This window comes from Schistocerca americana, chromosome 3, assembly GCF_021461395.2.
Source record: "Schistocerca americana isolate TAMUIC-IGC-003095 chromosome 3, iqSchAmer2.1, whole genome shotgun sequence".
NCBI lineage: Eukaryota > Metazoa > Arthropoda > Insecta > Orthoptera > Acrididae > Schistocerca > Schistocerca americana.
The window spans coordinates 572610527-572630720 of NC_060121.1; the positions used below are offsets into that span (position 1 = coordinate 572610527).

At 40.1% G+C, this 20194-nt stretch overlaps 1 protein-coding gene across 1 annotated transcript in view; it reads right to left on the reverse strand.

Moving 5' to 3' along the window:
- The window catches only part of LOC124606230 (acetylcholinesterase-like), a 176200-nt gene that overhangs the window by 110005 nt on the left and 46001 nt on the right, over window positions 1–20194 (reverse strand). The window contains exon 3 of the mRNA XM_047138206.1: window positions 1856–1990. Coding sequence (XP_046994162.1) covers window positions 1856–1990 — 135 coding nt within the window. The remainder of the gene's footprint in view (window positions 1–1855; window positions 1991–20194) is intronic.

Below are 20194 nucleotides of genomic sequence, written 5' to 3' on the forward strand. Positions count from 1 at the left end.
GACAAGGTTGACGCCGGTGGCGACACCTAAAACGTGCTGACATGAGGAAAGTTTCCAACTGATTTCTCATACACAAACAGCAGTTGACCGGCGTTGCCTGGTAAAACGTTGTTGTGATGCTTCGCGTAAGGAGGAGAAATGCGTACCATCACGCTTCCGACTTTGATAAAGGTCGGAAAGTAGCCTATCGCGATTGCGGTTAACGTATCGCGACATTGATGCTCGCGTTGGTCGAGATCCAATGACTGTTAGCTGAATATGGAATCGGTGGGCTCAGGAGGGTAATACTGAACGCCGTGCTGGATCCCAATGGCCTCGTATCACTAGCAGTCGAGATGACAGGCATCTTATCCGCATGGCTGTAATGGATCGTGCAGCCACGTCTCGATCTCTGAGTCAACAGATGGGGACGTTTGCAAGACAACAACCATCTGCTCGAACAGTTCGACGATGTTTGCAGCAGCATTGACTAACAGCTCGGAAACCATGGCTGCGGTTACCTTTTACGCTGCATCACAGACAGGAGCGCCTGCGATGGTGTACTCAACGACGAACCTGGGTGTACGAATGGCAAAACGTCATTTTTTCTGATGAATCCAGGTTCTGTTTACAGCACTTTGGAAGCGTGTATTCATCATCGGCATACTGGCGTATCACCCAGCGTGATGGTATGGGGTGCCATTGGTTACACATCTCGGTGGCCTCTTGTTCGCAATAACGGCACTTTGAACAGTGGACGTTACATTTCAGATTTGTTACGACCTGTGGCTCTACCCTTCAGTCGATCTCTACGAAACCCTACATTTTAGCAGGATAATGCACGACCGCATGTTGCAGGTCCTATACGGGCCTTTCTGGATACAGAAGCGTGAGGCGCGATCTGTACCGGGAGATCGATTATCACGTAGTATTTTGGACAAAATTTGTGAACTCAAATGGAAATCCCTCGAGCGAAGATGACGTCCTTTTCGTGAAACAATTTTGAGAAAATTTAGAGAACCGGCATTTGAAGATAACTGCAGAGACATTGTAATGCTGCCAATGTACGATTCACGTTTGGACCAGGAAGGGAAGACGAGAGAAATTAGAGCTTGTACAGAGGGACAGGTGCAGTCGTTTTTCTTTCACTCCATTTGCGAGTGGAATACAAGACGGATTAACTACTTGAGGTACGAGCTACCCTCCACCATTCCGTGAATTCCTAAACCGCTCCTGGCAAATGCCGGGATGATTCCTTTGAAAGTGCACGGCCGAGTTCCTTCCCCATCCTTAAATAGATCCTAGTTTGTCCTCCGTTACTAATGAGCTAGATGTAGAAGAAACAAACAATAATCTCTCTTCCTTCTTTCCTTTACCTCTAGGTACCTGTAACGCTATACAAATTACAAATCGCATGTAGAATAGCACGTCAGTGTTGCACATGATACTTCGGTGGCTTTCAGGAAGGCGAGTTGCCACAGGTAATCCTTCAGATCCTCGTCAAGCTGAAAGTTTCTTCTCAAGAAGAATGGCGCTATTGGTGCCTCACATGTCGCCTTTAAAAGAATTGTATCTCACAGCATGTAATAATCACTGTTCGCACTTATATTACTTATTTTATGCCAAACTGACATCCCATTTATATATTACAAATTATTTTTAAGTTCCAATACGAGTTATTTATCCGAAACGCTGTTTGTTACTCCCTCTTTTACCAGTTTGCTACATTTTAGATACACTTCGACACTTTTTTCTTTTATTTTGTTGGTTTTGCTAAGATTCCTCGGTGGACTGAAGCAAGTGGAGTTTAGAAACTGTGCGCCCAGTCACTTTCTGACAGCTGTCCAAATTTACTCACTAACAGTTGAATACTCACCAGGAAACGCAACTTTCCGGTTGGCGGCACGGCATACGGGATACCCAAAAAGGCCGTGTAAGAGGTGTTGTAGACGCTCGTGGCTGTGGTTCCTCGTAGTGTTCCCTGCTGAACGGTCAGCAGCATATCTTCTCCCTGCAACAGGAGTGAATTTCACATGGGTATGAGAATGAGATAAGAAAATCTCCGTTACCAAAAGCTTTCGCCAAAATGTAAATAAACTCATTACCTCGATTACTAAGCCTTGAATGTTTCAGTAAATAAAATTTAAAACTCTTAAGAGAGAATCAATGCCACACTGACCCTCACTTTTGAAGACATGAGGTGAATACAGATTGTAACTTCTTTGAAGTTACTGGATAAAGTAAAGCTCTGAGGACTGCTCATGAATCATGCTTGGGTAGCTCAGCAGGTTAAACAAGACGCAAACCGCAAGTAGCGTTTGGCCACTTTTTCATCAGAGTCGCTAGACACGCTAGCTTTTCCTCCTCGAGACGGTGCCCTCGGTCATGTTAACGTCCATGCAAAAGCGTCTGTCATTTATGTAATTACGATGGTTAAATCACAGACCCGTCACGTAACCGGGTTAAGGGGCAGCCTGACTGATGAACTGGCCCCTCCCTCCCGAGTGGGGCCCATTGCAGTAGCACACATTTCTGCCTCCACCTCACACGCCATCAGCTCTCTTTCATCGAATACCGTTATGTCCATACCGACTTGCCTTGTACCAGGAACCCACGGGACGTGACATGTGTCGCCTAATGATAGGATATGATACTTCGAATGTGGTGGAAAGCCGATTCCTACGGCCGCATGGCCCGTGGTCTGGCGATGAGTTCACTATGTCCTCCTTGACACGAACGCTCGTCAGACCTTGTATCTAATGTTACGCTAAATACATGACACATCTTCATCCATATGCCATTAACATGACAGATTCGCAGCTTCCCCCCACTCATAAACGCCCATTGAAATGTGCATCCTCTGTAGATGTGTGGCAGTTGATTCAGAAAATGTTTGCCTTTCGTCTACGTACGGCTCCCAATGCCATAGCACAGAAGACACTTCTGTTCCCCGCTGAAACTTATTTATACGAAGACTAAAGCGGTGACCCGGATAAAAGGTGTATCAATCTCTTCCTTTTCCCATGTAGGAGATAAAGAGTGTCCTTGGTTTTTTAACATTCTTGCAAGATCGATTTACCTTTCTCATCCATAATCTGCGATACTTTTGGATAGCTCATTCTTGGACCGCCCCTCCCCCCCCCCCCTGCAACTCGGGTGTCCTGGGTATGAATAGGTGCTTTCAATGTTAGAGTGTAATACCAGGACTCCGACCAGTGTATCGGAAAAATGGAATATTCTTAGAGAAGACGGGACTGTAACATGCCAGATTGACTTCGGATTATGAGTGCACCTACCCACAAGTTGGTGGCGCGCGGATGCCATTTTGTTTGTTTCCACAAGAATGCGTTTTTAATTCCATTTACGTTTTGTTTGTTATTGACGCTAACTGCACATCATTATCCTTCAACTGGAGGGCGTCTTATTTAATTCTTTATCATTTGGAGGAAGAAAGGAAAGAAAGAATGAAGGGTGGTAGAGCACTTCCCTGCGAATGGCAAAGGTCACGAGTACGAGTATCGGTCCGGCACATAGTTTTAATCTGGTAGGAAGTTTCATATCAGAACACATTCCACTGCAGAGTGAAAATTTCATCCATGAATTTTCGTTGTTTACGAGCCGCAAAAATTGGGTGTACAAATTAATGCTTCCGGTGTATTACGTAACGTAAAAATGTAATTAATTCCACTTAAAATAAGAACTCGTTTGTCACATAACTGCAATCATTTTATTTTCTCCAGTTAGCACCCCTGCCCTGTGAAAAATCTAGATATTCCAGAATGAGATTTTCACTCTGCAGCGAAGTGTGCGCTGATATGAAACTTCCTGGCAGATTAAAACTGTGTGCCGGACCGAGACTCGAACTCGGGACCTTTGCCTTTCGCGGGCAAGTGTTCTACCGACTGAATACCCAAGCACGACTCACACCTCGTCCTCACAGCTTTACTTCTGCCAGTACCTCGTCTCCTACCTTCCAAACTTTACAGAAGCTCTCCTGCGAACCTTGCAGAACTAGCACTCCTGAAAGAAAGGATATTGCGGAGACTTGGCTTAGCCACTGCCTGGGGGATGTTTCCAGAATGAGATTTTCACTCTGCAGCGGAGTGTGCGCTGACATGAAACTTCCTGGCAGATTAAAACTGTGTGCCGTACCGAGACTCGAACTCGGGACCTTTGCCTTTCGCGGGCAAGTGCTCTACCAACTGAGCTACCCAAGCACAACTCACACCCCGTCCTCACAGCTTTACTTCTGCCAGTACCTCGTGTCCTACCCTCCAGAAGTAAAGCTGTGAGGACGGGCCGGAGTCGTGCTTGGGTAGCGCAGTTGGTAGAGCACTTAACCGCGAAAGGAAAAGGTCCCGATTTCGAGTCTCGTTCCGGCACACAGTTTTAATCTGCCAGGAAGTTTTAATCTACATATTGGCCGTAGTTCATGTGTCCACTACAGCTGACTTCACAATTCCTGTCAAGTGTTTATTTCCTTCCGAAAAATTTATATGCTGCCTCACGTTATTCTTGAGCAGAAGCAGACTTGATCTCTTAGTTTTACTAATTCTGAAGACTATCGAAGTGATCTGTAGTAAGTAGGAGAAGTCTTAGGTCTCATGCTCAATGATAAATGTTCATTTTATTTCTCAGAATTATTTTTGTGTCCAGTGTGTAGTATTGCTTACATATTGTAAGGTTTCTAGCTGAAAATTTCATCTTAATGGCAATTCATTTTTTATATCCCTCTCTGGTTTGAAGATATTGGGTTAGAAACGTAATATGTTCGAGAAAGTAGTTCTGAAGTGAACAAATGTGAGGATCTGAGTGAATATCAGTGGGGTAAAAACAACTTCGTAAGAATATCAAATTATACGAATACTGAATATGTTTACGTGTACCGGGCAGAAAATGAATGAAAACTCTCGTTTTTTACATACAGGTCCCATCCAAAGGAGTAAACGAGATCAGCCAGTTCGGATAGCTGAATAAAAATTAGATATTGATTCACATATTTTTCATAAAAACGTGAGCTCTGACAAACATGTAACATTATCCACTGTGAAATAAAACCGCAAGCGCTTTGAATGTCAATGTAACGTAAGTACGCAAAGGCAGTGCAAACCGGGAACCATCGCAGTATAATTCTAGACCATGTATCTTCAACATGTCCATTTCCGTTTCAAAAGACAAATCGTCTATAATACGCAACTTGACACGCCGATGCTGCAGCAAACGCAAGAACATGACGCGTCGCTTCGTACACAGTCCATTGGTCTTTGCTAATCCAGCCTCCCTGCTAAGCAATACTATTGGCTGGTTCACATTAGAGTTTAAGCTCCTTGCTTATAACATGCGTTCCAGTTTCGTCCAAAGGTAAAGTTCTTCTTCCACATAGCTGTATGACTAAGGCTCTGTGAGACACGCTAGTGTTTATCGTTGTGCATATGAATACATTACATTAAACGTTTCAACACAAGACCACTTTTATTTTAACATGTAAAGAATCAGGAACACGAATATGTCTGTATTGTCATCAACCTCATCAGGTATCTTACTTTTCGTTCTCTAAAGCCTTTTAAGGCATTTCTTGTACAAGTGCAAAAGCGTCATTAAAATCACACAAAGGAGAAAAGTTTATGACTATTAAAGACAGTTAAGGTGCGACATTGCACTGCGTTTCCTTACCCTATTTTGCATAATCCATATAAACCTTTTCAACACCATTGTGACGATTTTATCATGTTGTGAAAATTCCCGGAATTATGAATCTTTCCCAGATATTACTGCCAACAAAGTTTACGAGTAATAAAACTAATTTTCAGTTTTCTTTCTACGTGAAATGTCTGTAACATTTCGAACAAATTGCTTTATGAAAGTATTTTACGAAATCGTGAGACGCAGCCATCACTATCTGTGTTGGCTAATAAACAATATACTAAAAAGTTCGTATAGACTGTTATTTACAATGTCATGTCAGATTCATATGGCCACGTTATTACCACGGCCTCATCAGAAATACTGAACATCAAAAGAATAAACAGGTATTCACAATCAAGAGGTGGCCCATCAATAGTTATATTTTCATATCTCATGCACGACCACATGAGTACGAACACCTCTTTTCTTCTACTGATGTTCAGCACCTCTGAAGGGCTTACGTAAATAAAATTGCTCTGTGGATACGGCATGACATAATATAAATAAGATATGAAATGTTGTACTGTGATGGTGGTTGGTATCCAAAACCAGTAGTAATAATATGGGATGAATAGACGTCCGTGTAGCATGCACTTTATAAAATACTTTAAATCTGTTGGCAATCGCCTTCTAAACGTTGGGACGTCGACCTTATAATGCCACCTGTTGACTCTGCGTCCACCACTCTGGCTACGAACCTCAGAGTGTCCGACACACAGGGATTACCTGGTAGAGGGAATCAACCAGTTGTCTGGTGTGTCCACCTAAAAGCCCTGCCACAGTGAACCCAATCCCTAAATTCCGCACGATCTTAAATCCTTAAGCTCATTTTAGAACCTTCCTCCCTCCATCCCTCCTTCCTCCCCCCCTTCTTTACCCCCAGTCTACCTCTCTTCTCGCCACCACCACTTGGTGCACTCCAACATTCTTCCTAAAGTTCATACATACATCTACTAAGGATTCCCCAATGTGGCTAATTACTGTGCCCCCACTGACAAATGCTCCACTCTCTGATAACAATACCTTCAGCTCATTGCCCATAACCTACCATCCTATATCAAAGTCACTACCATATCATTCACCGATTCTTCACACTTCGTGTTCCTTTACCAGCCAGCACCCTGCTCTTCACTGTTAACATCACCCCCCTCTGCTTCCTCTAACACAATGGCCTTACTGCTGTTGAACATTACTTTTCCCAACTCCCAACAGACTGCATGGCCAACTACATTCTTATCCACATTTAATTCTCTTTTGAAGGCATCATCTACAAACAAACATGCAGTACAGGAATTGGCATCTCATCCTGTGCCAGTCGATTCGAGGATCATCTAGACGAATCCTTTCTAAACAGTCAGAATCCAATTCAGATTCATTGAGGACATATTCGTGGTCTGAAGGTGAGGCCAATCTATGCACATTCCTTCAGGCCTAAACGTCTTTTTCCCCATTTAATTTATCTGGTCATCCTCTGCCGAACAAGCCACCTCGATGTTGAACTCCACCTCAACGATGGATAGATCAGTACCTCCATCCACATAAAAGCAATTTGTCACCAACAACACTTCCACTTCAACAGTTGTCACTCATTCAGTACTAATAAGTCCCTTCCATACAACCTCGACATCCATAGTAAAAGCATCACGCTACAAATATGCCAAGTGTTTTACTGGCACTTTCACAGATCGAAATTACCCTACCCAACTTGTCCATAAACAGTCAACTTGCCTCACATCACCTATCACCCCCCACCCAACGTACCCTTTGACCAGCAACAAAGGAGCATTCCTCTTTTGACTCAAGACCACCCAATACTTGAGCAAATGAATTACATTCTCTGCCAGGTTTCGACTAGCACTCATCATGCCCTGAAATGAATAATATCATCCCCACTATCCTCCCCACACCATTTACAGTTGTATTCCCCCACCCACTTAACGTACACAATACCCTTATCCGACTCTACTCTAACCTTGCACCTAACTCCTTGCTCCATGACTTGAATCCCTGCAGTAGACATAGATGCGAGACTTGTTCTACACATCCTACCAGTACCACATACTCCAACCCTATCAGAGGCATCTTCTAACTCATCAGATTTAGGGCCCCCTATGAAAGCAGCCATGTGACCTTCCATCTCATCTACCACCACTGTGCTGCATCCTATGAGTGCATAACTACTGACAAGCTGTCTGTCTTAATGACTGGTCGAACTGTGCCCAGTACTAAACATACCTTCTATCCCATCTACACACCCACTTATTACTTTCCCATCTCCATATATCCCCCTGTCTCGCCCCTGCACCCTCACCACAGCCACTGCACTTAGCAATCTATCCTGTCCTGACCACCTCCCTCTGCATTCCCTCAGGCAGCACTAGCAGTGTCCCCAGTCCTACCCTGCTGTCCTTCCCCTCCCCATCCCTCACTTAATACCGAAGCCCCACCCCAGCCAGATGAGCGTTCATATACAAGATATACAGCAACAGTTGGGTATTAGTTCCTGGATACAGTGACCATGTGTGTGTGAGTTGTGCTTATGTGAATGTTTAAACGTGAGTTGTTCCCTACTTTGTAAAATGGAATTTTTCCAGAAGCTTACTTATTCAACATCCTTTTTCACGGCATCTGTCTGCGACTTAGTACCTCATACAGAAGGCGGGTAGCAATCTGTCCATATTGTTTTTTTCCATCACGGACCTTACATCATTTGAAATGCATTATTTCGTTCACTTTTCTTACACTGAAGTAGTGGATAAGATATGGTCTTCCATTGGCGAAAGCTACGAAGGCGAGGAGGTTTAATGATGCACTCGATGGTAGGCTTGGCTCCATAGCTGACGGTGTCTCCCACCGACAGGGACCACTTGCATAGTGAAAAGGGACTGTCAAGAGATGGGTAGTAAAGTTTACTGGGCAGGAGGAATTCTTATGCTGACATCTGCTTTAAGTGGGTGTAAAGTGATTTCATAACCTCAGCATGTGTTGTTCTGCTAGAACTTGAGATACTCTTGAGCTGAGGAGGGACTGGGGATAGGAGGAGCTAGACTGCTTGACACAAGTCTGAAAAGCTGTATAATACTGGGGTAAAGTTGGTCATGAATAAGATTTATGAAGAATTGTCGTCCCGCACGATGTATAAAGGAGGAAGGTGGCTCCAATTTCTCTTTTATAAAATGAGTGGCACACGTATGTTATCTTGTAGCTCTGTGATACAATTCGCCAGTCCATAAGAAGATTTCTAAAAAGAAAACTTGAACCCCATTCAATCTGCTCTTTTGATTCACATCAAAGTGTCTGAAACTTGTTAACAATGCGAATATGGAGTTAGCTTGTTTCCAATTTTGTGTTAATTAATAAGATGACCTTATGTCACCGTTTGAGACACCAAAAGTTCTTTTTCAATAGTTGGTTATGCTTGCATTAATTGCATTACTCATTTTCAAAAGGTGTCAAAACGCTTTGTGATTTTGTCCATTATAAACGGATTTTTTGAAATCCTGCACTGTGAGAACAATGGGTTTGTTTATAAATAACTTTTCGGCTACCAATCACAATTTTCTTTTACTCGTATTTTACACGACACGCTTTAGGAAATGATTCAAGTTTTCAAGTGTGTTTTCTCTTTGTACTATGCCATTTTTAAGTAATGTTTTCGATGTGAGAGGTTGTGCTTTGTTTTGTTCTCTTTACTCAAAGTATACAAAATGCGCAATTTTTAGGTAGTTATCGACTTTTATATGTAATTAGTGGCGAAATTCACAGAACTTGTATTTACAGTTTTCTTATTGTCCGTTCGTGCAGAATCTCAAACACGTTATACATCATGCACCATTTTCAATGCACAGTACACATCGAAAATAACTTGCATAAATAGACAGTTGCCAAGATGTTTTTATATGTAGTTAACAGTGATAATGTTACTGGTCTTTCATAGATACGCTTTTGTATAGAAGGTATTTACCTTCTGTGGACCTTTCCGAGTCATCGGTTCGACGACTTCTGTGGTAGGCTTGACTAGCTGAAAACATGACTTTATGTCAACTAGTGTTTCCCAGAGAAACGCTCGGAGTACCGTGGGCACATGTACGTCGCCGCAGATATGGTGAATTACAGCTACTATATTCGCGGAAGCCAGATTGATATCGGTCAAATAATTTGTTTCTTGTTAATTAATTCGTAACCTGCTGGTAGACTACATAGTCTAAGACCTAGCACAAGGGTAGAAGATAAAAATGGGGTGTTAGAGGGCTGCGAGCTGTGGCGGGGACTTCCTGTGGTAGTGGTTTGACAGGTGTCTCTTTCCAGGCAATAGGGAAACCAGATGTCAAGGACTGATTGAAAATATCTGTTATATGGACAGCAGTGGGTTCTGACATTAGGACTGAGACCTAACAGGTCCAGTAAATACTGATGTGACACGCATGACAGCTTTTTTTTTAACAAAATTGTTAGTAATCTAACATTCCGATTGAGGCGGTTATGTCAACTATCGCATTTACTTTGCAATTATACAGAACACGCAGTTTTTACTATTCAACGTCTGGTTTACATCTTTTGTGAGTTAATGCTTGAGCTTAGTGTTTCTCACGGACTGACTAACGCTGTTGCGTTTGTGATAGTAAGCAATATGATATTCAGTTGTACCTGATCTACGGAATCTCTGAGTTTCCTGAGTTGCTTTACCTCAATCGTTTTCACATTTGCTGATTTTCCTCTTATTTTTCCAATCTTTCTGGAACAATAATTGTACCGTAATATAATGGAATACATTTGTTGGTCAGAAAATCAGAAGATTTCTCTTTTATGTTCCTTAATGTAAGGTACGTTATCTACCAATCTGTCACTTGTATCTTTGTTGCAGTTTAAGATATACTGGTGAACTTAATGTCTGTGTAAGTAGTCAGTTGTGTTTTCCTTTCTTGAACATTCTAGCGAGCACAACTTGGAATTTATGTTACAGGCACACTTAACAGCTGTGGATGTTTGAGTAGTGCAAATTACTCTCTTTGAGGATTTCACTGCAAATGTATGTATTAGGCTGTGACAGTTTACTGTATAATGGGTAAGGTGAAGCTGTAGTGGCTTTAGATTTGAAGAAGAAAGTAATATGGTATACATGAACATACAGTCGAATTGTTTCTCTTCATTAGTGTTGGATGTATATAGCTTGATAATACGTCAGAGCTTCTTTACGCCCTCTCACATGTTAAATCTGACCTGTTCTAGAAGACATAGATGAATGGATTTTCTCTGTTGAAGATCGCTTGCTTTGTTTCATGTCTCTGGCAGAAATTTGATATGCATGTTTGCATCTTGAAACATATGGTGGAACTCGTCGCGATGACAGGCCAGAGACTTAACATTTTATGCAAACTGAAGGTTGAAGAGTTGGTTGGGGGAGGGTGAAGGGAGGAAATTCGTTATGGAAGTTTACTCGGAGTCAGTGTGACGAGTCAAAATGTGTGCTAGACCGGGATTCGAACCTAGGATCTCTTGTTTACTAGGCAACTACGCTAATCACTGCGCCACCTGGACACAGCGTCTATCGTTATTGTGCAGACTTGGCTGACCCAAATTCCTACCTAGCACCACCTAACCACAGTGCCCATCTATGTCCACCTTGTTCGCTACTTTGAGATTACTGCAGAGGGTCGAACGTCATTGTACATTGTTACTGATGACGTCAGGTTCATAGCTCATCGAGGCGAATCAGGTATATGAATGCATGGTGTCTGTTGTTTCTGACATGTCCAAAAGCCCAGACACCATATCAGAGTCAAAGCATGAGGTATGTGCTGAAGGGGTTAGTTAGGTTTAAGTAGTTCTAAGTTCCAGGGGACTGATGACCTGAGATGTTAAGTCCCATAGTGCTCAGAGCCATTTGAACCATTTGAAGGGGTATGAAAACTGGAAGAAGGTAGGAAGGATGGTTTAGTGATCGAGGCTAGCTAGGTTACACAGCTGTTACACGAAAAAGAAGAGGTAGTGGGAAGTCGAATTTCACTACGTAGACCAAAAACAATTCTCACACAACAGTAGAAAATGCAAGATAAGAAATGATAGCTGATGATTTAATGTCAATAGCTCTAATGATAAGTAATACCAATTATTTGGTAATTAGGCGCTAAATAAAATATAGTAAAGTTAAGCCACTACAGGGGAAAAGACACATAAAAAAGCAATAGTAATAAAGTAAAGTAATTCAATATCAAATGGGTAAGTCACATTTATGTTGTACGGAAACAATATGATACAAATATATAAATAGTCGCTGCATGAAATGACGTGTTTTTAGGTTCTACTTGTTAGGTTTTCAGTTCATTTGCAGTGAAAACTGTATTTTTTAGTAGCTTCTTCGTCATTACCGTGTCATTAAGGGGACACAAGTTGTCTAACTCACATCTGGAGACTCCCAGCTGTTGTCAGAGCTAACTCCACAAATTTCTTCTTCTCTCTTAACGTATTTCTCTATATGATACATATATCACGATCCCATTTAACCCACTTTTTGACTTCCATCGTCATTTTCTGTCACTCTACCCCTAGCTCCTCTCAGGCAAGATTTATCACCGTACTTTCGAAGTTCTCCTTGCCGTGCTCTGGAATTCCAAACAGTGTAAGATCTCTGATAGTGATCCAGCTAGTCAGATTTTTCTGTTCGACTACGTTTGGGTAATCAGGCCATATTCACAGTTCCCTTCAATTATTTGGTCAGGGCACAGACATGGATCACATACACCTACAGTGTTTTCAATACGTTTCACGCAACACTGCTGCAGTGACAGCATCAGCAACAGTCTGGACCATTGCCCTGAAGCATGTTTTGTACCTGTTTTGCTGCACTCACGTGGACCTTGACGAATTCACCTCTGCCAACAATGCCCAGTTGTGTGTTCATAGCATTCTCTGTTGGCTCGCCTCCTTGGCTCTCAGCGGCCTGGCCATTGCTGCATACTGCTCTTTCGTTATCCATTTTAGATGCAGTTACATATTAAATATCATCAAAAAGAATGGTAATGGGGCATTAGATCACAGATCTCGAAAATATTTAGCAGTGTTGCTATTTAAGAACAGCTTCAAATATCAAATAATCTGTGAAAGAAACAAACATGCATGACTCACTAGCAGCTAAATATGTTTTAGTCTTCTCTACATAGTTTGATTCCAAAACTCTTTCTATCTCTTATTTCAATAATGAGTCTCCTATATCTTCTTCTTCAGTCATAAATGAAAACAAAATCTCCCACCACATTATCGTCCTTCAGACACTCATTCCACCTGCCAGGTCTATCTTCTCTGTTTAACTCTAATCATTCTGTTGCACCTATAAAGCTGATGCCCTTTCTTTGTTCGTTAAGGAACAATCAAATAATTATAATTTAAATGAATATAAATGTTATTCTGTTATATGAATTTGATCCCAAAGTACGATGGTTTCATTATATAGGATAAGTACCATTTATTATAAATAATTTATTTTACTGTTGTGTTAACTGGAACAGTAATAAGATTATTATTAACCCTAAGAGTCTGCTACCTCAATTTTGTGGCAAATTCAGATAGAAGGATCAAATACTGAGAATAAAGTTTCATCTCTTTAGTATAAAATATTTTTCTCTGTTTTTTGTGTAAATGTTGTTTAATTACATAAATTTAACAAGTTTATTTCATTATATAAAATTAATGAAATGGGAAAGTAATTAAAGAGATAATATTGTAGTGATTTTGAAACTAATTATGCAATTCGCCAATGTCCCTTCAATAACAGCTGGTATCAGTTTAGGCCATGTTTGATGAATGTGCACTGTGTAAATAATAATTCAGGCAGAAGGATTGTAAATCTTCCTTAAGTTTCTGATTTTGGTGTTACATCACTCTTAGCTTCTAATGCTGTAACTGTTCGGGAATATAACAGATCTGGGAGTTCTGTTGTGATTAAACATTGTGTTCATATGTAAAATTGTTAAATTTCTACATATAGAGTCTAACATATATGAATTTACAGTTATCTTTCTTCTTTTATGTGAACATCTGCTACAACATGAATAAAATCTGAATATCCATATCTTCAGTTCGAATGTCATCCATGAATTTAATCATGACCATTGATTCAATAATATAAAGTAAAAAAATAAAATAGCTCTATTTTTGGTGAGATAATTAAATTAATCTTATAACTGGTAGGAATGTTCAAATAGTTCTGTTCAATGCCCATGAAGTATATTTAGTAAATGGTGTCTAGTTTGTGACTGGGACATTACCTGCAAACATTGTAACTAAAAATAATACAACTATTTTGAGAAAGAACTATATTAGCTCTGTTAATGGTGAATTACTACCTTCTAATGACATAACTGATCATGTTGTCATAATGTGCCATTAAAATTGTAGTACAACAGTACTAAACTCCTATGTTGTGATGTAAAAATTGTGGCAGATGTGGATGGCAGTATTCTACTGCACAGCAATTTTATGGTCATTGTGCTGAGCTTCTAATAACAGCTCTAATTATTAGTACCCATTTTGTAGCCATTCTTGTCATCTCATAACAATGAATATAATAATATCAACAATGTGTTTCTTGACCAAATACTTTAGTAGTCTGAATATCATTCAAGTATACCTGCTAATCCTGTATGTTGATGAGCAGAAAATATTAACTTTCTTCCATCACATATAGTTGTGAATTGGGATTTTAATCATGTGCTGTTTTTTTTAATATAGTGCATATCTCATAATTATCTCCTAAAATTGCAAGTGTTGCTCACAGAGGTAATACATATAGAAACTAAAAGACAACTTAATAGGCATCATGTGAAACGGAACAATTAAACAATGTGATATCTGTTACACCTCCAGTTACAAAAAAGAAGAAAAAAGGTGTATGATATATAGAGATGCAATATATGTCATGTGAAAGTTTATCAAGTGATTGATGTATCAGTATTTGGTATTCTCACACTATAAATCCTGTTGGTCTGTTTGTTTATGCAATATAAATTATTTCTAATATTCCAAATCATTCTAACTCTATGTGAAGAAATATTACATACAATTTTTAACATGGCTGTCTCTCAACAACTGTAGCTTTTTTATGAATATTCTACAATATCCTGTGGTTTACATAATGATATTTCCTGTATAGCCTCATAGATGGCTGAGTTGTACTTTATTTCCCCTACGTTTTTGTAATTTCAAAAGTGCATTAAGCTCTTTTCCTTTGAATTTGGTTTTCCTGTCAATTGTTGTTTAGTTCAGATGTTTCTGTCATTTATTTTTTTTTTTTTATTTATTTATTTATTGTTCCGTGGGACCACATTTAGGAGAAGTCTCCATGGTCATGGAACGAGTCAATACATGAAATTATAACACGATTGTAGAAACAGATAAAATGAAATATAAGAAACATATTCAGGCGACAAGTCGTTAGTTTAAATAAAGAAAATCAAAAATGTACACTGGAATTTGCTTAATTTTGTATCTCTTCCAGGAGCTCCTCGACAGAATAGAAGGAGTGAACCATGAGGAAACTCTTCAGTTTAGACTTAAAAGTGTTTGGGCTACTGCTAAGATTTTTGAGTTCTTGTGGTAGCTTATCGAAAATGGATGCAGCAGAATACTGCACTCCTTTCTGCACAAGAGTCAAGGAAGTGCATTCCACATGCAGATTTGATTTCTGCCGAGTATTAACTGAGTGAAAGCTGCTAACTCTTGGGAATAAGCTAATATTGCTAACAACAAACGACATTAAAGAAAATACATACTGTGAGGGCAATGTCAAAATTCCCAGACTATTGAATAGGGGTCGACAAGAGGTTTTCGAACTTACACCATACATAGCTCGAACAGCCCGTTTTTGAGCCAAAAATACCCTTTTTGAATCAGAAGAATTACCCCAAAAAATAATACCATATGACATAAGCGTATGAAAATATGCAAAGTATACTACTTTTCGTGTTGAAATGTCACTTATTTCAGATACTGTTCTAATGGTAAATAAAGCGGCATTTAGTTTCTGAACAAGATCCTGAACATGGGCTTTCCACAACAGCTTACTATCTATCTGTACGCCTAGGAACTTGAACTGTTCCGTCTCGCTTATAACATGCCCATCCTGTCTGATTAAAATGTCAGTTCTTGTTGAATTGTGGGTTAGAAACTGTAAAAACTGAGTCTTACTGTGATTTAGCATCAAATTATTTTCCACAAGCCACGAACTTATATCATGAACTACATTATTTGATAATGTTTCAATATTACACACAAGATCCTTCACTACCAAGGTGGTGTCATCAGCAAACAGAAATATTTTTGAATCACCTGTAATACTAGAAGGCATATCATTTACATAAATAAGGAACAGCAGTGGCCCCAGCACCGACCCTTGGGGAACGCCCCATTTAACAGTGCCCCATTGGGACTGAACATCATTACCACTCTCAATATTGCGGAGGATTACCTTCTGCTTTCTGTTCTTAAAGTAGGAGGCGAACCAATTGTAAGCTACTCCCCTTACTCCATAATGTTCCAACTTCTGCAGTAATATTTTGTGGTCAACACAGTCAAAAGCCTTCGTTAAATCAAAGAAAACACCTAACGTTCGCAACCTTTTATTTAATCCGTCCAAAACCTCACAGAGAAAAGAGACTATAGCATTTTCAGTTGTTAAACCGTTTCTAAAACCAAACTGTACATTTGACAGCAAATTATGTGAATTTAAATGCTGCAGTAACCTTGTATATACAACCCTCTCAATAACTTTAGCAAACACTGATGGCATAGAAATAGGTCTATAATTGTCAACATTATCCCTGTCTCCCTTTTTATAAAGTGGCTTCACTACCGAGTACTTTAATCGGTCAGGAAACCGACCACTCCTAAAGGAAAAGTTACAGATATGGCTAAGTACTGAGCTAACATACGTGGAACAATACTTCAGTATTCTGCTAGATACCCCGTCATATCCATGAGAGTTCTTGGTCTTTAGTGATTTAATTATTAACTCAATCTCCCTCTTGTCAGTATCATGGAGGAGCATTTCAGGTAACAGTCTCGGAACACTTTTTTCTAAGAGCGCTATATGATTCCCTGTTGGGACTAGGTTTCTATTTAGTTCACCTGCTATATTCAGAAAGTGATTATTAAGTACTGTACATATATGCGACTTATCAGTAACACGGACATCCCCACTACGCACTGATTCTATATTCTCGACCTGTCTCTGCAGACCAGCCACTTCCTTTACGACTGACCATATGGTTTTAATTTTATCCTGAGACTTAGCTATTCTATCTGCATACCACATACTTTTTGCCTTCCTAGTAACTTTTTTAAGCACCTTACAATACTGTTTGTAATGGGCTGCTGCATTTAGATTTTGACTGATTCTAACGTTTTGATATAATTGCCACTTTGTTCTACAAGATATTCTTATCCCTTTAGTCAGCCACCCAGGCTGCCTGTTTGTGCTAGTACCCTGTTTTGAACGTTCTAACGGAAAGCAACTTTCAAAGAGTACGAGAAAAGTCTTGAGGAAAGCATTATATTTATCGTCTACTGTATCAGCACTATAAACATCTTGCCACTCTTGTTCCTTGATAAGGTTTACAAAAGTCTGTACAGCAACTGGATCAGCTTTCCTACAACGTTGGTAACTATATTTAACATGTGTTGCAGCACAAAAAACTTTTAGACTTAAAATTTGTGCATCATGATCTGAAAGGCCATTCACCTTTTTGCTAACAGAATGCCCTTCTAATAATGACGAATGAACAAAAATATTGTCTATGGTTGTTCTACTGTTCCCTTGCACTCTCGTTGGAAAGAATACGGTTTGCATAAGATTATATGAATTAAGGAGGTCTACCAGCATCCTTTTCCTTGCACAATCACTTATACAATTAATATTGAAGTCACCACATATAACTAACTTTTTGTATTTCCTATAAAGTGAACCAAGAACCTCCTCTAGCTTTAGCAAAAATGTTGTGAAATCGGAGTCTGGGGATCTATAAATAACAACAGTAAGAAGTTTAGCTCCACTAAATTTAACCACACCTGCACAACATTCAAACACCTTTTCAGTGCAGTACTTTGAAACATCAATTGACTCAAATGGGATACCGTTTTTCACATACATGGCTACTCCCCCACACCGCAAAGAGCTCCTAGAAAAGCTGCCAGCCAACCTGTATCCTGGTAAAGGAAGCCTCTGAATTATCTCCTTATTTAAGAAATGTTCAGATATACCAATAATTTCAGAGTCAACATCTATAAGCAGTTCACTAACTTTATCTCTAATACCTTGTATATTTTGATGAAATATACTAATTCCCTCATTAATCGGATACCCAAGCTTTGTAGAGAGTGGTTTCTTTGTTAGAGAGACTTCCCTTAAGCAGGAATACCTATCAGCTGACTTCAATCTAAAAAAGGTACAGCTCTAACACCCACAACTACCGGAATTTTCCCATGAGTGATCCCACCACCGCCACCTATGCTGTCACCTATAAGTTTTGCCAACCTCCCCTTCCCATACCTGTTGAGGTGCAGGCCATGTCTAGTGAAACCCGTCCTACTGATAGACTCCACCGACACCACTGAAATGTGACTCATGCCTTCTGTCATCAGCGCACCCCCAAGTCTCATGTTATTACGCCTGACGGCTGTATTAAGATGAGGCCGATCGTGACGCTGAAACAGTTCCACGAAATGCACATTCGTGTTGCCAGTCTGAGTGGCTATCTTTTCCAGGTCACCATCTATGTCATACTCCCCATCCCTATCAATACTATTACCAGCCCCACCCACAATCACTACCTGATCCTCTTTAGTAAAATCCCTACATAACCCCCCTATGTTAAAAGTCACCTGAGCCAATCCTGCATTAGGCTTCACAATGCTGGTGACCTGGTACTCACTCCCCAAAACTTCCTGCAACTGCTGGCCTACACCTCTACCATGAGAACTACCTAACAGCAGAACCTTCTTCTTTCTCTTAGACTTTGCAACTGTCCTAGCCACCGTAACTGCTGAGGTCTGCTGCATACTTCCTACATCTACAGCTACTAGAGATTCCTCTCCACTAGACTCTGACAGTTGGTCATATCTATTACAAACACCAATAGTAAAACTATCTGAAAATCTCCTTCTCCTAGCAGATCTCTTGCCAACAGCCAGCTCCCATTCCCCAACCCCCTTCTCCCTCCTCATCCTATCTAGCTCCTCCTGTGCGTTTTTCAACTGCACCTGAAGGGCACAGATCTTACGCTCCTGCTCCTCTATCAACTTACTCTTGCTACATAACCTGCAGTTCCAGGAGAGGATCTCACCAGAATGCCCACTGGCTTCCCCACTGCATTCCCCCCAGTGAAAATACTTCGAACAAGTCTCACACCGCAATCCACTACTCACGAACCTACGGCAAAGCCCACACTTCTCACTCATGGTAAAATTTTACAATTATTGAAACAAGAAAACAACTTTATCTAAGTTCCGCTACTACAATAAGAAGATGTTAAAAACTGACTACAATAATGACAAACTTGCTCTACAAGGGAAGTAACTACTATTATTGACAGTATTAATCAACAACAAATGAGAATATAACAAAATACTAACACAGAAAGAAAATCAAACGTCTAATGACAGTAACGAAACTGAAAGCAGTTCGCAAAAATTTCTTCTGAAGTTATTTCACCGGAAAACACCAAGAACACCTGTTGAAGACTACTAAAGTTCCTAAATAAACTACTATACACAAACAATTAATTAGTACTTAGCTTTCGATGCGCCGCTACAGCTACAACTGGTCAGCGCGGAATGTAAACACGGGTAAGAGGTTAAGTTGCTCGATACGAAACACTCACAAATATCAGGCCACAACACAAGAAATGCAGAGGTGAATGAAGAAACCACTAATAAGTCACTTATATAGTAAATATTATCACAAAAACAGTTAAAATATATATCTGAAACCTAAAAATAGATGAAAACTTAGAGAGCGATCTCACACGCAGTCACGCGCTTATGGCTCAAGTAGGCATATGCCACTGTGTGCGTCCAATAGGGGGTGCAGCTTGTATCATTTTCTTGACAGCAATGTAAGCCACTAGGCCGATCAGTCTGATGTTGCCCCTAACAAGGCATACGTGCCAAAAGGTTGAAAGTGTTTAATTTTAAGTTTTGATTTGAGCGTATCTGTTCTAAATGTAGACCACTGCTGTCTCGCAGTGTAACTCTACATAAGTAACCTTTGAATGCCATGACAATTGTGTATCCTGGTTAATAATTTTGTCAAATATATTTTTCTCCATATTATTTTGTAGGGTCTCTTAAAATTTCATTCTAAGGGAGACATCTCTAGAGGAGTCGAAACCTAGGGCAGTGTACCAAACAGTCATTTGCATGCAGGTGGCTGTGTAATATTAAATGTTTAAAATCTAAATCTCTTCGTGTATGAAGAACTACAAGATTTGTCGACATAACACAACATTACTTAAATTTCGCTAATGGGATACCAACAAAA